Source organism: Peromyscus eremicus, chromosome 14, assembly GCF_949786415.1.
Source record: "Peromyscus eremicus chromosome 14, PerEre_H2_v1, whole genome shotgun sequence".
NCBI classification, from domain to species: domain Eukaryota; kingdom Metazoa; phylum Chordata; class Mammalia; order Rodentia; family Cricetidae; genus Peromyscus; species Peromyscus eremicus.
The window spans coordinates 68,159,124-68,177,598 of NC_081430.1; the positions used below are offsets into that span (position 1 = coordinate 68,159,124).

The following is an 18,475-nucleotide window of genomic DNA, read 5'->3' on the forward strand; positions in this document are numbered from 1 at the left end:
TGTCTCTAGTCACATTTAAAAGAATTTCGCTCTCCCAAAATGATGTCCTCTCTTCTCACTCAAACAAAATGAAAGTTCATTTTCAACATCTCCATAATATCACACAATTCAGCAACCAGCGTTTCTTCCTTTTGTTCATCTTTCCAGGGCAGGCAGCTTCAAATGTCACAGGTATCATTATCATAAATTTTAAAAATTACTTAATACCTACAGCTCCTAATCCTGACAAGGTGTTAGCTGGACGTTCCTTATGCCTTCAAATGGTGGTGGTTCTGAGTGATTGATATCTGGCTCATATTGAAATTTTCAGATCGGCATGTGTGACAGCTAATGCTAATTGTTAATTTGACAGGATTTGGAATAACCTGAGGGGCCCCTGGGCATGTCTGGGGGTGGGGGGTGGGGTTCTCCTAATTGCATTAACTGAACTGGGAAGCTCTGCCCACTGTGGCAGGGATCCTGGACTCTCCAAGTGGAGGAAGTAAGCTGAGCAGCAGCATGTGTTCATTATTACCTGTTCCTTATCATGAGTGTGATATGATCAGCTGATTCAAGGCCCTGTTGCTCTAATGTCTGTGCCATGATGGACTGGGCCGTGCATGGTGAAGCAGAATAAACCTGTGCTGGGTTGAATGAGAATGACCCCCACAGGCTCCTATATTTGAATGCTTGATTCACAGTGAAAATGTTTAGGAAGGATTAGGAGGTGTGGCCTTGTTGGAAGGGGTGTGTCACTGGGGTTGGGCTTTGAGGTTGCAAAAGCCCACCTCAGGCATAGTCTTCCTCTCTCTCTGTCTGCTACCTGCAGATTAGGATGTAAGCTCTAAGGTACTGCTCCAGTCCTACACTAGCCTGCCTGCTGCCCACCATGTTCCCTGTTGATGATCATGGACTCACCTGCTGAAACCGTAACCAAGCCCCTAATTAAATGCTTCTTCTATACGTTGTCTTGATCATGGTGTTTTGTCATGGCACTAGAACAGTGACTAAGATAAAACCCTTTCTCCCTTAAGTTGCTTCCCCCCCACCCCCCAGGGCAGAACAGGAAAAGAAACTCAAACAGCATTCTAACATGGCAAATTTGGTCGGGGACAGATTGCAGTGATGTTCCTTGGAACATGTTGAAGTTGTGTTTTAATGTGTTCGCCCAGAAAAGAACAAGACTGGGTGAGAATGATCTTGTTTGTGTGCAAAAGGAGGGTCTCAATATATTGAAAGATGAAGGGATTTTGACTCTCCACTTTGCACTCTCTGATGGCCATCATATAATTTTCATCATCTAACAAGGACAGGGAGACTGAACCACAGCCCATGTGGAGGCTTGTCAGAGAGACGGTTTGTTCCTTAGTCCCACAGGAATGGGAAAGGGGAAAGTGAGTCACAGAAGCCACAGGCAGGAGGAAAGGCACAGGCCCCCCTACTGAGATTCTCTTCACTCTGTGATAAAAGTGTATTATGGAACAGGCCTTCCAGATCAGAACAGAAACCACTCGGAGATCTTACAAGGCACACTGCTGTAGTACACAATCATCCACACGATGTCCAGGCCACCGAGAAGCAAGAAGACAGTATGCTAACAAATTGTATTTCCAATGCTTTTTCCCAAATCACAAGAGACATATGTTTCATTTGGGAGAGGATTCTGAGATAAGGAAACTTTTCTAGAAGATGGAAATCTGTGGAAGAAATAGCAGGGTTCTAACAGAATTTTGTGCTCAGTGGCATTTGAGACAAGATGCTCAGGGCTGCCAAAAGCCCCCCACTTTTCTGTCTCATTCTCACCAATCGAAAGAACTATTTCCTGGAGGACGTGGCTTTGAGAGCCATCCAACCAGAAATGTCCATGAAATCCAGATATACCAATGGATTATATCCGTACTTGGTCAAATCAGTGCAGTTTCTAGGTGGCCTGAACACCACTTAGTCCATTCAAACTTCTGGAGTAGTAGACTATTGCCAGTTATTTTAACTCAGAGCTTGGGATGAGATGTAGTAGACATAAGGATGTGAATTTAGAAAGGGCTGGATGGTCAGGACTGGGCTCAGAGAACACTGGTTATGTGAGCAAATGAGGTAGCTGCCCTCTTTGGGAACAGGAGTGCCATCTAGAACAAGGACATTTCCATTCCCACGCTGTCCATGTCTGTGGGTGGCTGACTTCTCCATGTGTAGGGTGGGAAACATGTACCAGAAGAGGGTCCAGGAACTGGGACGCCCACAGGAGCCTGGAAGGTGACAGGAATGACCGAGGCATGGAGGCTTCTGACCTCAGAGAGCAAGTGGTAAGGACTAAAGCTAGCTGAGCACATGGCTGCTTGCGGTCTCCAGAGATGATGGCTGTGGCTTGCTATTACAAATATTTAGGGAAAACTTCCAATTTCAAAAGAGTGTGACTCAAAGTTCAACTTTTAAAATCCTGAACAGGTCAAACAAAGTCATCCTTGGGTTTGATGTGGCCTCGAGGGAGCCCGTCTGCCGGCCCTGTCCTCTTCGCTGTCCTCACAGAAAGTGGGGTGTGAGTGACAGCCAGAGAACAAATCTAGTTCTCCCTCCTAAAAAGAGGGGCGGCAGTGATCTCACTGGCTTCCTCTGCAAAGGGCTGACAGAGTTCAAACTGCTTTCAGGTGTAAAATTCCAGGCTCCCAAGTCCTACGCTAATAATGCCAGTTTGAACTCGGCTCCTCCAGGTTCAGAACTAAGGGCACGAAGCACAGGACATCTCCTGACTCCTCTGGGTGGGAGGGAGTGGAAACACTAAGCAGGAACACACCGATGAGCAATGCCTTCCTAATTTTCATAGCACAGGGAAAGAACTCCAAGTGCCTCTTGTCATCTCAGGTTTTGGGAGCTCCCAGCAGAAGAAAAGGAAGCCAGCTCCCTGTGAGTGGCTGCGGTTTATATTCCAAGGATTGTTCTCAGATCAATAATTCAAGTTTACGCAATGTTTCTTGGTTAAACAAAACAAAGCAAAAACAACCTAAGGCTCTTGGTTCAGAAATCAGGACAATTAATTTAATGACTCAGTAACCACTGCTGAAAAATGAATGAGCAATGGGGCATTACAAAGGCTGTCGGGGTTTATATAACGGTCACATCAGATGAAAAAAGGAAAAAAATTAAAAAGCAAACTTTTCTGCAAGTCAGGCTACTTGGCAGCCTTTAAAGACCCGTCTCTTGGTTAGGAACATGTTACCACTTTCCCCCAAGCAGGCAGCCAGGATGGTGTCAAATAGCATTGGAATCAAGGATTCTGGAGCAATGACTGTGTTCCTAACCTCTAACTCCCCCTAATCTTTAATTGTAGCTTACTGAAAGACATGTCTTGGAATTATGCGTTTTTCTGGGCTTCACGGCTATTCACATACTAATCCTGAAGATCTTCTCTCGATTCTTCAGAAAAACACAAAGCAGAGGCTTAACATCGAGAACTCTCTGGGGGCTTCAAGACTCTCTGTGTTTTCAAAACCACCAGCCTACCTGACCCCATTTCCTCATGGCCAGGATCGGGCTGTTCTGCACAGCCAAGGTTCCCTGCACACCAGGATGCAAATTTCAAACCATGGCTGTTGAAGCAGCTTGTCCCAATCACCACTCAGGGGACCTAAGGACCCAGGGATGGCATCGGGATCTTTCCAAAACTGAAAACTCAGCAGCCTGCTCTTCAAAATACTCTCCTTAATCCTTCCTCCAAGTTTTCCCACATTTTACTCTTTTGGTTGATGCTTCTACAACTATATGCTGGCAGTGCTGAACTTGTCTGATCATCTCATAGGAGGTAACACAGCACAGCAGGGGACCATATTATATATTATATATTACATATAATATAGCTCAGCTACATCAGCTTTGATTTCTGCCACACGACATGACTTTCCCAAAGACAAAAGGAGTGTACAAGTAGAATGTCTTCCCAGGGAAAAAGAAAGCCACAGCATTATTCCCCGAGTCAGAACAAAGTGCCGTGTTTACCGCTCCATCCACATTCTGTAACCCGTACTGTTCGCAGATGGAAACCAGCTTCTTCCGGTTCAGGTGACCATCTCGAGTGATCCCCAGATCTTCACAAACCTCTTGCAGTTTCTCTTCTATCCAGTCTTGGGGAGGGCAAGACCCACTGTGTGAAGCATTCAGGTCGTCCGGGTTCCAAAACCTTAGCTGACCTAAAATCAGAGCATACATTGTGTTGTCGCCAAGGGATTCGCACGGGGATGGTATGGTGCCGGTTACAGAAAAGGTACCTTGGAAAGTAAGTAAATCCTTCCGTTGTTTTTTATACTTTTGCATGTCTGAGTGTTTTGCTTACATGTATGTCTGTGTATACATGCATACAGTGCTCTCGGTGGAACCAGAGTTACAAATGGTTGTGAGCTGCCAGATGGTACTGGGAATCGAATCTGGGTCCTCTGAAAGAGCAATTAGTACTTTTAACCACTAAACCATCTCTCTGGACCAAAATATACATTGTATGAGACAACTATAAATATTGACCCCGCTTTGATTTGGTATTGAAGTCCCAGTGTAAATCGGAGGCACTTTTGCTATGGGACAGTCACCCGTGAGAAAGAAACATCATCTCTCATGAAGAGACACAAGGTCAAACGTCTCAACTGAGGCGTCCACATTTTTTATTTCTGTTTTCTTTCTGGTCTAAGCATCACAGCATCTTTTCCTGGGAAGGAAACAATCATAATGTGCCTCTTAAGGTTCATCTACTCTCCAAATCTTCCTAACCCACAGAAACCCAAGAACGAAACTTGAAAGAAAATGTGGCAAGCTGCAAGAGTGTTAGTATCTGTAGATGAAGGATAAGGTCTGTTTAAAGACAGGGTCCAACTACTTATTGAAACATCAAGACTATTTTACGAACCATTTTGCTTCTAAACTGGCAATGTAAATGTGTGATAGTCCATGAAGTCATCGCTTAGACACGGGATAATTATGGGCATATTTTATGTATCTGGAAGAACCACGGAGGACTGAAAGGAGTACTTTGTGTCATTCCTGCTATTTATTGACAGAAATTAAACCCATTACTGTCCTGTTAATCCAAGTTGGAAAGCCAGAGAACACATTGTTTTAATTACACTTAACCACAGCTCATCTGGGGTTAAGCCTTAAAGCCAAGTTGAGGGCTCCTGTAGCTGAACCACAGTGCCATCTGGTGGCCAGAGGATTCATGTGTTCCGCATCAAGTGTATGGTAAATACTGGACACTGGCAAAGGATGTACTTAGTAGGCTACTATTTACATTGGGGATATTCACAAATTCCTTTGAGAGTCTGAATAGAGAATAATTGGTCTGTAAGTAGGATGCTACATATTAGATGCTGTGATGATTTGAATGAAAATGCCTCCCCACATAGGCTCACAGGGAGTGGCACTATTAGGAGGCGTGGCCTTGTTGGAGTAGGTGTGGCTTTGTTGGCAGAAGTGTGTCACTAGGGGGCAGGCTGTAAGTTCTCAGAAGCTCAAGCCTGGTCCATGTCACTCTCTCTTCCTGCTGCCTGCAGATCCAGGTGTAGAACTCTCAACTACCTCTCCAGCACCATGTCTGCCTGCATGCCACCATGCTTCCCGCCATGATGATAATGGACTAAACCTCTGGACTGTAAGCCACCACCTCAATTAAATGCTTTCCTTTACAAGAGTTGCCATGGTCCTAGTGTCTCTTCACAGCAACAGGAACCCTAAGAAGTCATCTTTCACACAATACTGATAGCTAGGATTTGAAGAGTAGGGAGTGCCACTGGGAAATGTTTTCTGTTTGTTTTTCCCTGTTGCTGTTGGTCCTAATGTTAATGCCCAGCTTGCTTCCAGGGCAAGAAGCAGGAAAGTGGATGTAGAGGGCCTTAGCTATAGCAGCCTGGGCGTTCCCTCCTCAGCAGCCCCGCCCCGCCCTAGCGACGCCCCTGCCCAGCCCCAGCCCCGCCCCCACCCCGCCCCACCCCAGCGAGCTCTCTTACCTTCGGCTTCATACTCCTCACTGTGTTGTGTCTTCCAGTGCTGGAGAAGGTAAGAGACGATTAGTGCGCATTGGAACCCAGCTTCTAGACCCTCTGGCTCTAACGTCACCTCTGGGCTAGTCACGTGACTAGCCTTTGCGTCCCTATGGGCTCTTTTCAGTTAACCAGACAACCAATCAAGAGGTTGAAACCTCTCGAAATGGACTGTTCTTGGCCGACTTCACCAGCACCAGCACCAAGCGCTGTCTTTGCAGGTCACTAGGGACTTGTCATTTTCAAGGCTACTTCTTCAACCACAGAACCCATTACAATCCATTGAGCCAGCCCCAAACACACATCCAGAGTTTACTCATCGGCAAATGTTTGTCCACATTTATAAATCTGCTCTTCAGTCAGTGCGTGCTGAGTGCTCACCTTCAGGCTTTGTCTTGGGACTACAACCAAGAGCAGAACACACGTATTTGTTGTCTGAAAAGGTACATATATGAGAGAGGTACATTTGTTGTCTGAAAAGGTACGTACATAGCAGAAAGACTGTAGGAGCTAGAGCATCAGGGAGCTGACTGTGAGATTGTGTCTCCTAGTAACGTCAGAAGCTACACCCACTGAGCATCGCCAACACGACAGCCTAAACATGAGAGCAGGAAGGAGGGCACTAATGGGCATGCTAAAGTGGGCGGGGCCTCAACCCTGCACAAAGAATTGCAAGCAACTACGGAATGCTGAGAGCAGAAGAAACAAGTCTTTCCCAGGGAAGAGCACACCAAGTGGTTACCTAACACCAACTGCTCAGCCTGGAAGACATACATATGAGTAACAGCCTGTAGACTGAGCAGGTTATATTTAGGAATATCTATGTATAAATATCAACATATGCATGGAACAACAGTTAATGAAGGAAAGAGACCATGCATGAACTTAGAGAGCAAGGAGGTACGGCATAATGGGGAGGCTTGGAGTGAGAAAAGGGAAGGGAGAAATGTAATTATATTATAATCCCCGAAAGTACATATGCTAATAAAGACACAGGGACCAGCAAAAGAGGAAGTAAGATGTGATGCTTCCTGAGTAAGATATATCAGGCTCGGAAGATGAGGGTGGACTTCCTAAAAGCAGCAAGGGCTAAACTGAGCCCCAAGGGTCATCTGGACCACAGAGAGCAAAGTGAACAGGAGGAGTTGTTAATATTTGCTGAAGTAAGAACGAGTCTGGTGTGCTTGCCTCTGAGAGCAGATCAGATGCAGTCCATACAGCTGGACCGGAAAGCTGAACTAAATACTCTCCGTGCCAGTAGTAAATGACACTGAGCAGGCTGGAGTTTACCTGAACTGGACCGCCTACAGCCTCCTTATCATGCTAAGGCTCGAGTGAGCCTCCTCCAAGGTCAGAGCATGTGGATTTTATACTGGTAACCACCGGCTCATCCCAAGCCAGGAACAAATCCAGCCCCTGCTCTACCAGCCAAGTTCTGTGTTAGTCTTCCCTGGACCAGTTATAACATGTAGTTCCTCAGTGGCTTGGGTTGTCCTGGTTGGGGCTTCTTGAGTAAGCAGCCTATTGCTGGCATCCCATAGGAAGGTTATACAACAGTGAGGGAAATCCTGCTGAGAAAAGAGGCCTTATCTTTTCGGAACTAGGTTGCTATCTTAGCAAACAACTGTAATCCACAGATGTGCTGGCTCATACCTATAAATACTAGCACTCAGGAGGCAGAAGTAAAGGTCCTGGGAGGGGCTGGAGAGATGGCTCAGCGGTTAAGAGCACTAGCTGTTCTTCCAGAGGTCCTGAGTTCAATTCCCAGCAACCACATAGTGGCTCACAACCATCTATAATGAGATCTGGTGCCCTCTTTTGGCCTGCAGGCATACACTTGGGCAAGATACTGTATGCATAATAAATAAATAAGTAAGTAAGTAAGTAAGTAAGTAAGTAAATAAATAAATAAATAAATAAATAAATCTTAAAAAAAAAAGGTCCTGGGAATTTTGCATAAGCCTATTTGGAAAGGGAGTGAGAAGGGCAAATAAGAACAAAGCATAATGACGTATATGAATGAAACCTGTTTCTTCATACACTAGTCAAAAAGTAAATTAAACAATTAAAAGGGGAAGAAAACTAGATACGAGTTTATGAATAAAGTTGCCATTTATACCAAATGACCAATCTGTTCTCTGGGGTGGTGGAACTGCATAATGCTAGTTGATTCCTAAGACTTCTGAAGTAAACACAGCAGGAAGATGGGCCTGATTAACTCCTGTCTGCAGAGCCTGGATTCCTCATGGCAGATGGTGCGTCGCGCAAAAATGCTGACATCAAACATTGTCTTTCAGTAGTTGGGAGTTGAAATGACTTAACGTTCTTTCAGGCGACTACAGCAGGTCTACTCCATTCCCCACACTCACTCATCATCTTAGTTACCTGACGGAATCAACTGAAGGATGGAAGAGTTTGTCTCAACTTACAGTTCCAGGGGACACAGTCCGTCATGGAAGGAAGTGTATGACACAGGGGACAGCTAGATGCACCGTGTCCCCCGTCCGAAGCAGAGAGCAATGGATGCTTCTGTTCATGCCACGTCCTTCCTTTCTGTTCAGTCTGGGCCCCCAGCTCACAGAATGGCACTACCCACAGTTAATGTGGATCTCCCCACCGTAACTAACCTAATCTAGATAATCCCTCACTGTCTCTGAGGGATTCTAGCGCCCATCAAGTTGACAATATTAACTATTACACTCATGGTAGTTATCACCTCTGCACTGAGGGACAAGTGTCTGCTAAGATTCACAGCTCCTAATTTCACAGGGACCCTAAAGATGCCATGGCCTCAGCTAAACTGAAATCTCAAAGTGAAATCCCCAAACAGAATATTCTTGCTGAACTGAAGACCGCCAAAGGCCATGTCTCAAGATGGCTAAGTTATCTGCAGCCTGTTCAGATCACAACTAAAAGTGACTAATGGACAAGGAATTGCTGGGATGAACTGTTGGGGCCCAGGTGAGTTCTCCTTGTTTTCTTTTGGTTATAATTTCATTAGCTCATTTGTCTACACTTCTAGATAAAGATGGAGCTCTAAGCTGGTAGATGTGTGTGGCCTGGAAGCAGGGAGGGGTAGCAGTCAACAGTCCTCCATAGATTTCCTCAGTTACTGTTTCTGATCAGAATTAGACTGTTACTATATATAAAACTTCAAATCAATAGAGGCCCACTAATAAAAAGCATCCTACCTGCCACCAGATTGAGTCAAATGCCCACCCTACTTTGGCACCTGAAATTATGCAAATTCATTATTCAACATCTGAGTACCCTAAAATCAAACCACTAAATCCACCTATAACATATCAAATGGAGTTTATGACCTCTGAACCATTCATTGGTCCAAATGAAACTATTAAACTGCAAGTTGTTCATGACTCTTTTTTAACAGTGACACTGATGGGGAATTTTCACTGAGCTCAAACCACAAAGAGCTTCTGCAGGAATATAGCAACTTGGAACAAAAATGAAACAGCAACACCCAACTTCAAAAAGTCTTTGGCAACAATCCCTAAAGTGACGGGGTGTGTGTGGTTTCTCACATTTGCTCATGTATTTCCCCACACGTGTTAAAACAGTGAGGGAAGCATCTGAAGAACAAAGACGCTCCCACATAGTTTCCAATGTCTCACATATCTATAGTCAGGGTAGGTGTGTCCATTTGTCCATCACCATCCAGGATAGACCCTGCCTGCTCACTTCTTTCTCCATTTCTCACCCATAACCATTGGAAGGCCCAGCATGGAAGTGACTGTGTGGAATATTCCTTTACACTCTGTGAATATATGTTGCTGTGATTGGTTTAATAAAGAAGCTGACTGGCCAATAGTTGAACAGGATAAGGTTAGGTGGGAGAGCCAAACTGAGACTGTTGGAAGGAAGAAGGGTGGAATCAGGAGTCACAGCAGATGCAGAGAGAAGCAAGATGGGCATGCCACACTGAGAAAAGGTACCAAGCTACATAGCAAAGCACAAAAAAGAAATATGGATTAATTTAAGAGTTAGCTAGTAACAAGCCTGAGCTATTGGCCAAGCATTTACAATTAATATTAAGTTTCTGGTTGATTATTTGGGAGTGGTTGCTGGCACAGGAAAACTCTGCCTACAGTATTGCACAGATTTGGAGCTAGACTGCCTGGTATTGAATCCCAACTTACTTATGGGGTTAACTTTATGTAAGTTGCTTGACCTATTTGGCCTTAGTTTATCTATCTGTAAAATGGGAATAAAGTAGTGTGAATTTACTGAGGGAAGGGCCAAGTGCTTAGCACTGTGCCTGGCACATAAGCACTCTAAAATCTTGTTATTTTTGTGGGGACACCTGTGTATGCAATACATATTAAATTTGTATCTGTGGAATTCTTTTCACCTCTATATTCAAAACTGAATCATTCATTTGGGTATGCCTCTGGAAGTATCCGTGCATTTTTTAAAAGGGATTTTTTAAAATGATATGTTCATGTGTGTTTGTGTTGGATAGACACATGTGATATCAGAAGAAGGTGTCAGATCTCCTGGAGTTAGAGTTATACATGGTGGTGAGCAGCCTGACATGGATGCTGGGAAATGAACTGACAGCGGGGTAGGGGGCGCACGTGCGCGGGGGGGGGGGGGGCAGTATTCTCTGCAAGAACAGTACTCTAAGCAGTGAGTGCCAGCAGAGATGCACAGGCTACAGATGGCAACTCACCTCAGCATCATCTCACAACGGGATGGTTCACTCAACACCACACAAGGTCACAGGAACTAAAACCAGGCTCGTAATTGTCACCACTGAACCGTTATTATTGAATTATCTAAGTATTTAAGTGGTACTCCCACTCCCACCAAGACTGTAGTCTGAAGCAGGCTTGTTCATGTGTAACGGGCAGCAATGTTCACAGATACTATTACTTTCATAATGAAAATGGCCTTATGTATCAGAATAAAAATATTCACACTCTTCAGACTGATAATTTCATTTGTTATCTAAAGGAAAAAAAAAACAGAAAGAAAAAGCCACGTGCACAAATACGTATACCAAAGTACTTTTATAATAATAAAGTACTTAAAACAACTTAAATATTCAACAATGGGGCATAAAGTATAATGATACAACATAATGTGGTCAATAAAAGCAATTAAAACCCCATCTAGGAACATGGGAAAATATTTTTAAAAACGTTAAATGAAAGAGCGTAACAAAAATGCGATCTGCGCTATGATTATTGCTAGCAGCAAATATTTATATAACCAGACAAAGACCGGAAGGAAATAGATAATAAAAACAAAACATGCTTTAGTTGAGGGACTATAGGGGGAAATCCCTGATTTCCTCCACTGTTATAAATGGTCAGCGCAGCTCCCACTGTGCCGGTCACTGCCCTCGAGTCCTGGATAACTGCAGTCACTCAGGGCTCTCTCCCTTGAGTAACTCAGCTTCTCCAACAGCCTGTGGTGGCTGTGGGCTTGGAGGGAAGCCAGGGTGGCTCAGGCAGGCAAAAGCTACCAATGCCTCCTGAGCTCAGCAGAGCATGGGACCTGCTGCGGGGACAGCAGCCATCCCAGAGCGCAGGCCCTGAGATGGTCCAACACTGGCCATGCATGCCATGGGCACTGCATGTCTGATTACCTCCACAAGACTGGTCTTGAGACCTTCAGCATTCTGTCACGGAGCGGGGAGGGTATCACAAGGCCTCACCCCCTCCCTGAGACTTTACAGGCAGTTAATGGGTGCTGGGGATGGGAAAGACATTTTCTTTAGTGGTAGAGCCAGCCACTGGTCAGTGCCCATGTTCTCATAAATAACTCCTTCTATAAACAACCTGAATTAAACACAGAGAATCACCAAAAATGATTCACCAAAAAAGTAGAAGGGCGGGGGCTGGTTAGGAAGAGAAGAGGGACCAGTAGTGAATATAATCAAAACACTTTGTATACATGTATGCAAATGTCTGAATGAAACCCATTATTACGTACAATATGTGCTAGTAGAGAAGGAATGGGCAGCCCAGTCCAGCCATGGCTTTCAAACCCCAGGCATCCCTTAGCAGGAATGGTTTCTCATAATCTGAAGATGATGGGGGGGGGCAGGGTAAGGATAATAAGTAGACCTGAACTCTGGGTGACAGTCTCCCCAGCATTCTCCCATGGTCTTTGGTAAGAAGCTCTGAAGGTGCGGGGGTCATCCTGGAGGAGGCAGCAAATTCACCGTAATGGCTCCATCTCATTCCAAGATCACCTCTGCCAGAGACCGGAGTTCCTCACCCTGACATGACCAGAGCTCTGTATCTCCCTAGTCTAAAGGAAGGGTATGTTCCTTTAAGAGGGAGGGAAGCACATGAAAGCTGAATGTTTGTTATTAAATTGCAATTTGAGGGGGGGGTGGGGTGGGTAAGGGAAGATTCAATTCATTCACACTTCATTTATTTTCATTCTTACTGCCTGGAGCCAGTGAGTCCAATTAAAAAGCTGGGGCGGGGGGCAGTTTAGAAGGTTGGGGGATTAGATCATTCAGCTACTGAAACAGCACCAATAAAAGGAGGCATCATTGTGGAACAGGGTCCTTTAATTGCTGATGGTCACCCCAGCAAAGTGAGAGCTGGCAGGTGGCCTCTAGACACAGGTCCATCCAGAGCACTGGAAAGGATAATCAGGAAGGTCCCTGAGAGCAGGAGCAGGGAGGCACAAAGGCTGGAATGCTATCCGGGTGCTGAATTCACCAGAAAATTCACTTTGCCATTCATCCCTGTGAAGCCACAGGGGTTCCTTTGAGTGGGTGGGTGCATTAAAACCCTGGACAAAGGGGCAGGTGTCAGAGCATGTAAACACAAACATGGGGTGAGGGAGCGGGTGTCAGAACATGTAAACACGGGATGAGGGGGCAGGTGTCAGCATGTAAACATGGGATGAGGGGGCGGGTGTCAGAACATGTAAACACAAACACGGGGTGAGGGGGCCGGTGTCAGAGCATGTAAACATGGGATGAGGGAGCGGGTGTCAGAACATGTAAACACGGGATGAGGAGGTGGGTGTCAGAGCATGTAAACACAAACATGGGGTGAGGGGGCGGGTGTCAGAGCATGTAAACATGGGATGAGGGAGCGGGTGTCAGAACATGTAAACACGGGATGAGGAGGCGGGTGTCATAACATGTAAACACAGGGTGAGGGAGCGGGTGTCAGAACATGTAAACATCATTCCATACACTTTGGATACTCAGGACTTGGGAAGCAAAGCCATGTAGTGGACAAGAAGGGCTAGGCAGAGACTGTGTTCTCTGTCACCCCCTGTCACTGCTCAGGAACTTACTTCGCCTTCAAAGCTGGGGTGGTACTCAGCCCCGTGAGCGGGACATGGGGGTGTGAGTGTGCCTTAGAGATGGCTGAACCGCTGGGGTTCATTGCCCTTTAGCGGCGTGGGCACTTCAGTCAAATCACTTAACCTCTTCGTGCCTCAGTTTCCCCATGGGTAAGCGCATAGCAACTCTTCCCTGTGAGGGAAGCCATGCCTCATACTGGAAAGCCCTGGACAGTGCCAAGGACTAAGCGCTTGCTTGCGAGGTCCAACTATTACCGGACTAGAGTAAGTAGCTAGTGGTTCTTCTACTTGCTGCTTGGATGCTCAACAGGAAGACAGAAAAAAACAGCAGACAGTCCAATGTCAGCTTGAGGAATAAAGAGAAGAGATTAGCAACTACAGTTCTAACAGGTAAACCGGCTTGACTCATTCAGTCCACAGTGTATACACCTAACAAAATATCCTTGGATATCAAACATCTGCGTGACCATAAAGAAAACAATTGTTGTCAGTTATGTCTTAAGAAGACCGGGGATGAGGAGCTACAGGTTTGGCATGGTAATTGTGATGGAGTAATCAACTGGAAGTCAACTTGGGAGGAGACCCTCCCCCGGGGACCTTCCTCTCCAGAGGCCCCTGGATTGGTACGGCTGCCAGGGGCTACCTTGCGATTCTTTATTTACAGAGAAGATGAAGGAGCTGGGGTGAGAGGTTGCCTGGCCCCCAAATGGCTGCTACGGAAAGTGGTCCTCACCCTCCTCGGTTAGACAAAGGGATGCCCTTGCACCCATCCCAAGGGTCACACATCTTAATGTCACACTGGCCATTGTGGCCAGCTGGATTGCTTTACCGCTGGCTGAGGTACCCTGCACACATCAGCCACCCAGGCCGCACCAATTTCAGGAATGCTTTCTTCGGAGGGACATCTGCTTTGGGGGACTACAGAGCAGATGGCCGGGGTCTCTTGGACCCCCGGTTTCTAGGCCCAAAGTGGAGGCAGCATCTGCAGCCTTCGGACTGCATGCCCCCTGCCCACAATAGGCCAGCCACAGCCCCCACTAGCCATCTGCTCCAGCTAAGACCTTTGCACCCTACAGAATGTATGGCTAATTAAAATGATTATGGGCATACACGGGGCTATTCTTCTGAGACGGAGGTTGCCGAGCCGATCTCGGCAGCCTGGGAGACTGAAGCACATTAATTTCGAAAAGGGAATGCCTTGTAAGCCCAGAAGAAGAGCAATACAATTTCCTAGGCTGACAAAGCTCCGTGGAAGGCTGAGATCAAGTGTCTCTTTTAAAGGGAGAACACATCTAGCAAAGCATGGGATGTCTCCGAAGAGAACCAGAAATCTGTTTACGGAGCATGCACATGATTGAAAGCACAGTAGCTAGGGTGTGTTTGGTTACTCTTAAATGTTTAGAAAGCTGCACTCTAAGCTGGATATTAGAAGCTGAATGTGCCTGGGGGTCTGGCTTTTGTTTCTGCAGGGACGCACTTCCTGGGACGGGGGCTCATTTCCCATTCTGCCACCTTTGAAGGCTAAGGCAGTGCAGAACCTAACAGCCCAGCTTCCAGGCTCTCTGTTTGGAACTCAGGGAGGAGCTACTGGACTGGAATGCAAATTGGTGCCTTCATCTCAGAAGGTAATTAAACACTGCAAAAGCTGGGGATAACGGGAATTAATGCATGGTTTTTAAATGCACACACATCCACGTGAGTTCTAGCGCACTGCCAAAAAGCCTTCAAGTGCTGCCAATGCAAAGAAAAGAATGTAGTAAGCCTCTTCCCTCAGCAAGGCTGGGGGGAGTGGATTTTAAAGTTCTGAAAAAGTCTCCCCATCTCTTTCGGAGGCTCTGAGGATTGACCTTAAGTTTAGACAAACACTACCACTAAGACAGGGTCTCATTGAGTAGAACAGGCAGTTTACACACTTTTACTCATTATAGTTGCTGAATGGGGAGCAAGCAAAACTGTGGAAGATACTTAATGATTGGGTTGGGAGGGGTTACTATTGAATACCGATCCTTGTTAGTTCGATCTTGGTTTGCTGTCTGTCTTACGTTTCCAGTCTAAAAAAATGAGTATCAGAGATGACTGATCTGGAAGGTGGTGGAGCAGAGATGGACGTAATCCCTCTTGACGTAATTCTGGAAGACCAACCAGGGCACCAAGGTCTGCAAGGCTTGTAAGAACAAATGTTGTCTTGCTAGCTTTGAGGAGGTTTCTGAAGTCTTAGGTCACAGTCAAGGGATCTACAATCCCATAAGGGAATAGCCATGTGACCTAATAAGACTGAAGAAACATAAAGGGGAAGGCTGGAATGCCATTAACAAAAACGTCTGTCCTGAGGACGTCATCCGTTGGTTGGGAATGAACAGCATCAATGAGGAGACTGTTTGCTTTGTCAAAGGAGGACAAAGGATATAATGGGGATAATGAAAAAATAATGTGTGTGTTTCCACTATAAAAGATCTGAGTAGAACTTCTCTCAGTTACTAAAAAATGTGTGTGTCCCACAATTAAATACTGATCCGGACAATGGAAATAACTCAGTTTTGCCACCAAGTTATGCATATACGGAAATGAACATAAGCGAAAGAGGGTCAACTTCAGACTTTTTGAGGCAGTTCAAATTGATGTAGACAGCAAAATCAGTTTTTTGTTTTAGGGATTTTGGGGTGTAGTTAACCAAGTACCACCTTCGCCTCTCACAGACTCAACACAAAGCCTGGACTCCCTTGCACATCCTCAGGACAATGTGGCTGTCGGATTTAACTTTTCTCTCAGGTTCTCACTTAACTGCAGCGTGTGAGCCAATGGTTTTGACTTACATTATTATTGTCTGCAGCTGAAGAAATAATTGTTCAAAACCCCTTGTTGTTGATAAAGATCTTACTAGACCCAATTCATTCCCTGTAGAGGAAAACAGTTAACAAGGTGTTCCCTGTTTTTCAACTGGGGCAGAAAGCAAAGTGTCCCTGGCCCAATTGTATTAATTACACAATCTTTCCTACCGAGCTTGAAGAATGGAGAATAGAATTGAAATGTGTGTGTGTGTGTGTGTGTGTGTGTGTGTGTGTGTGTGTGTGTGTGTTTTCTTTCCCCTGCTAGCTACCTATGAGGAAACATAGCCCAAAGCCCAAGGTACTTTCAGCAGCTACTTATCAAAGGGGATAAAAATGTACTCGTAAAAACCTAAAATCTCACTTCTGTTTCCTAACGAAGTAAAGCACAGTGTCATCCAAAACCATCTCATTAGTCACACCTTAGGCGGGGACCAAGAATGTGCCCTTTTGTTGGCCGGGATTCACTCAGAGTAGAATGTCCTCTTGAATTGACTTGGGTGAAAACGATCCCAGAAAAAAGAAAAATCACCACTTTCCTTTCAATCCCGGCCAAGATGAGAGGTCAGACTCCCAAGGGATCCATCGCCAGATAAACACACTAAATCGGAGGCCAGGCACATCCCGGCCGCTGGTGGGCTCTACCTGCCCTGTGAATTAGCACGTTCTTGGTCCTGCTTTCCAAGTGAAATTTCTGAAGGACCATATTCAGTGCTGCAGACTTCACGGAAGTCTTTTCCTACAGAATGGCATTATTGCCTTGTAAATGACACTTGGTAGGAAAGACATGCTTAACAGCTAGGTTAGATATTTTTACTTTCAGAAGGAAAGGATCAAATTGCCTGATAAAACTCAAGGGATGGGGAAGGGCTAGAGATGATGAATATGTTTACAATTCATATTGGGCTTGAACACAGATGAACGGAAACAAAAGCCAAGCATGACCCAAACTGCCTCACAGCAAAGTTTATTTTCTTCCTTCCTTCCTTTTTCTTTCTTTTTTAAAAATTTTATTTCATATGCATCATTTGTGTTCTGCCTGCATGTATGTCTGTGTGAGGGTGTCGGATCCCCTGGAACTGGAGTTACAGACAGGTGTGGGCTGCCATGTGGGTGCTGGGAATTGAACCTGGATCCTCTGGAAGAGCAGCCAGTGCTCTTAACCACTGAGCCATCTCTCCAGCCTCAACAAAGTTTATTTTCATACGTTCTGTGCAAGCAGCTATGGCCTGTGACCATGTGGGCCCTCACCCACGGCTCACAACAAAGGTGTGCTGTGTGCAGCACCTACCTGAGAGGCAAGTTGCTGGTGCTTGAAGCTTCACATGGGGCTTACATTAAATATAAATTTAGGGGCTTCAGAGCAGTCTCTACAATAGCTTTGCTAAGTGGCTAACACTTATCTACATTTGTGGATATTTCCATGAGTATGAGGGAAGGTGGAGTTACAGGTGGACCGCAGAGAAGCACTGTTGAGGAGTACCAATAGTTTGGGTTATGCTTGTGGGAGAAGCTCTCAAATGATGATAGAATAAAAGACAGCATGAACTACCCCCCCCCCCCCGCCACCCCCTCAGCCCAGAAATGACAGCCTTAGTGAGGAAGCATCAGCCTGCAGCCTGCCCTTTGACTGAATAACCCCAGAGGGCAGAGATGACCTCTTACTTTACTTTTTCAGATACAGCTTGCTCATGTGTCCTGAGAGGGTGTGTTCCTAGTGGGAAATGAGCCACCTGGGGACAGCTTTGATAGGTGAGTGGGACACTTTCATCCCACCACCCACGCCTCCGCAGGACCTCAGTAAAATCATGATTTGACTCAACCTGGAGCTAAAATTAGTTTCCCGTTGGGGAGTACAGCCAGACCTTCTTCTGCTCACCTCCTGATAACAGGTTTCTGATCTTTTTATTGTCTTCATGGAGAAACTCTAAAGCCACTTTTTTTGAGGGAGGGGGAGCGGAGAACAGACCCATTGAGGGCAGGAGAAATGGCAGACCTATAAAGCCAGCTAAGCATCCCGTCTTGCAAACCTAAGTCTGTCTCCAGTTCCCTACCTGACATTCACACCAGGGGAGGCCCAGCCCCAGGCCCTCCCCTTCTGTATTGTCTGGTACCCCTATGATGATGTATGATCCCAAAGACTAGATTCTCAACACCTCCAAAGACATGGTTCTTAGGTGACAGGAAAAGAGAAAGAAACAGAGAGAAGAGTAAAGTGACTCTGACAGATTCGGACTCCCTCATCAATCAGGGAGACTTTCCTCCTCACACTCCCTGGCTGAGGGACTCCCCAAACAAGAAATACCTTCACCTCTTCAGCCCTTTGGAGTCATGAGCTGCTTCTGCAGAAAGGAC

General features: G+C 45.8%; 1 protein-coding gene across 2 annotated transcripts in view; it reads right to left on the bottom strand.

Moving 5' to 3' along the window:
* The window catches only part of Nin (ninein), a 95,536-nt gene that overhangs the window by 48,353 nt on the left and 28,708 nt on the right, over positions 1–18,475 (bottom strand). For both annotated transcript variants that reach the window (XM_059278970.1, XM_059278972.1), the window contains exons 4-5: positions 5,964–6,003; positions 3,970–4,160 (exon numbers count right to left, since the gene is read on the bottom strand). In XM_059278970.1, coding sequence (XP_059134953.1) covers positions 3,970–4,160; positions 5,964–6,003 — 231 coding nt within the window. The remainder of the gene's footprint in view (positions 1–3,969; positions 4,161–5,963; positions 6,004–18,475) is intronic.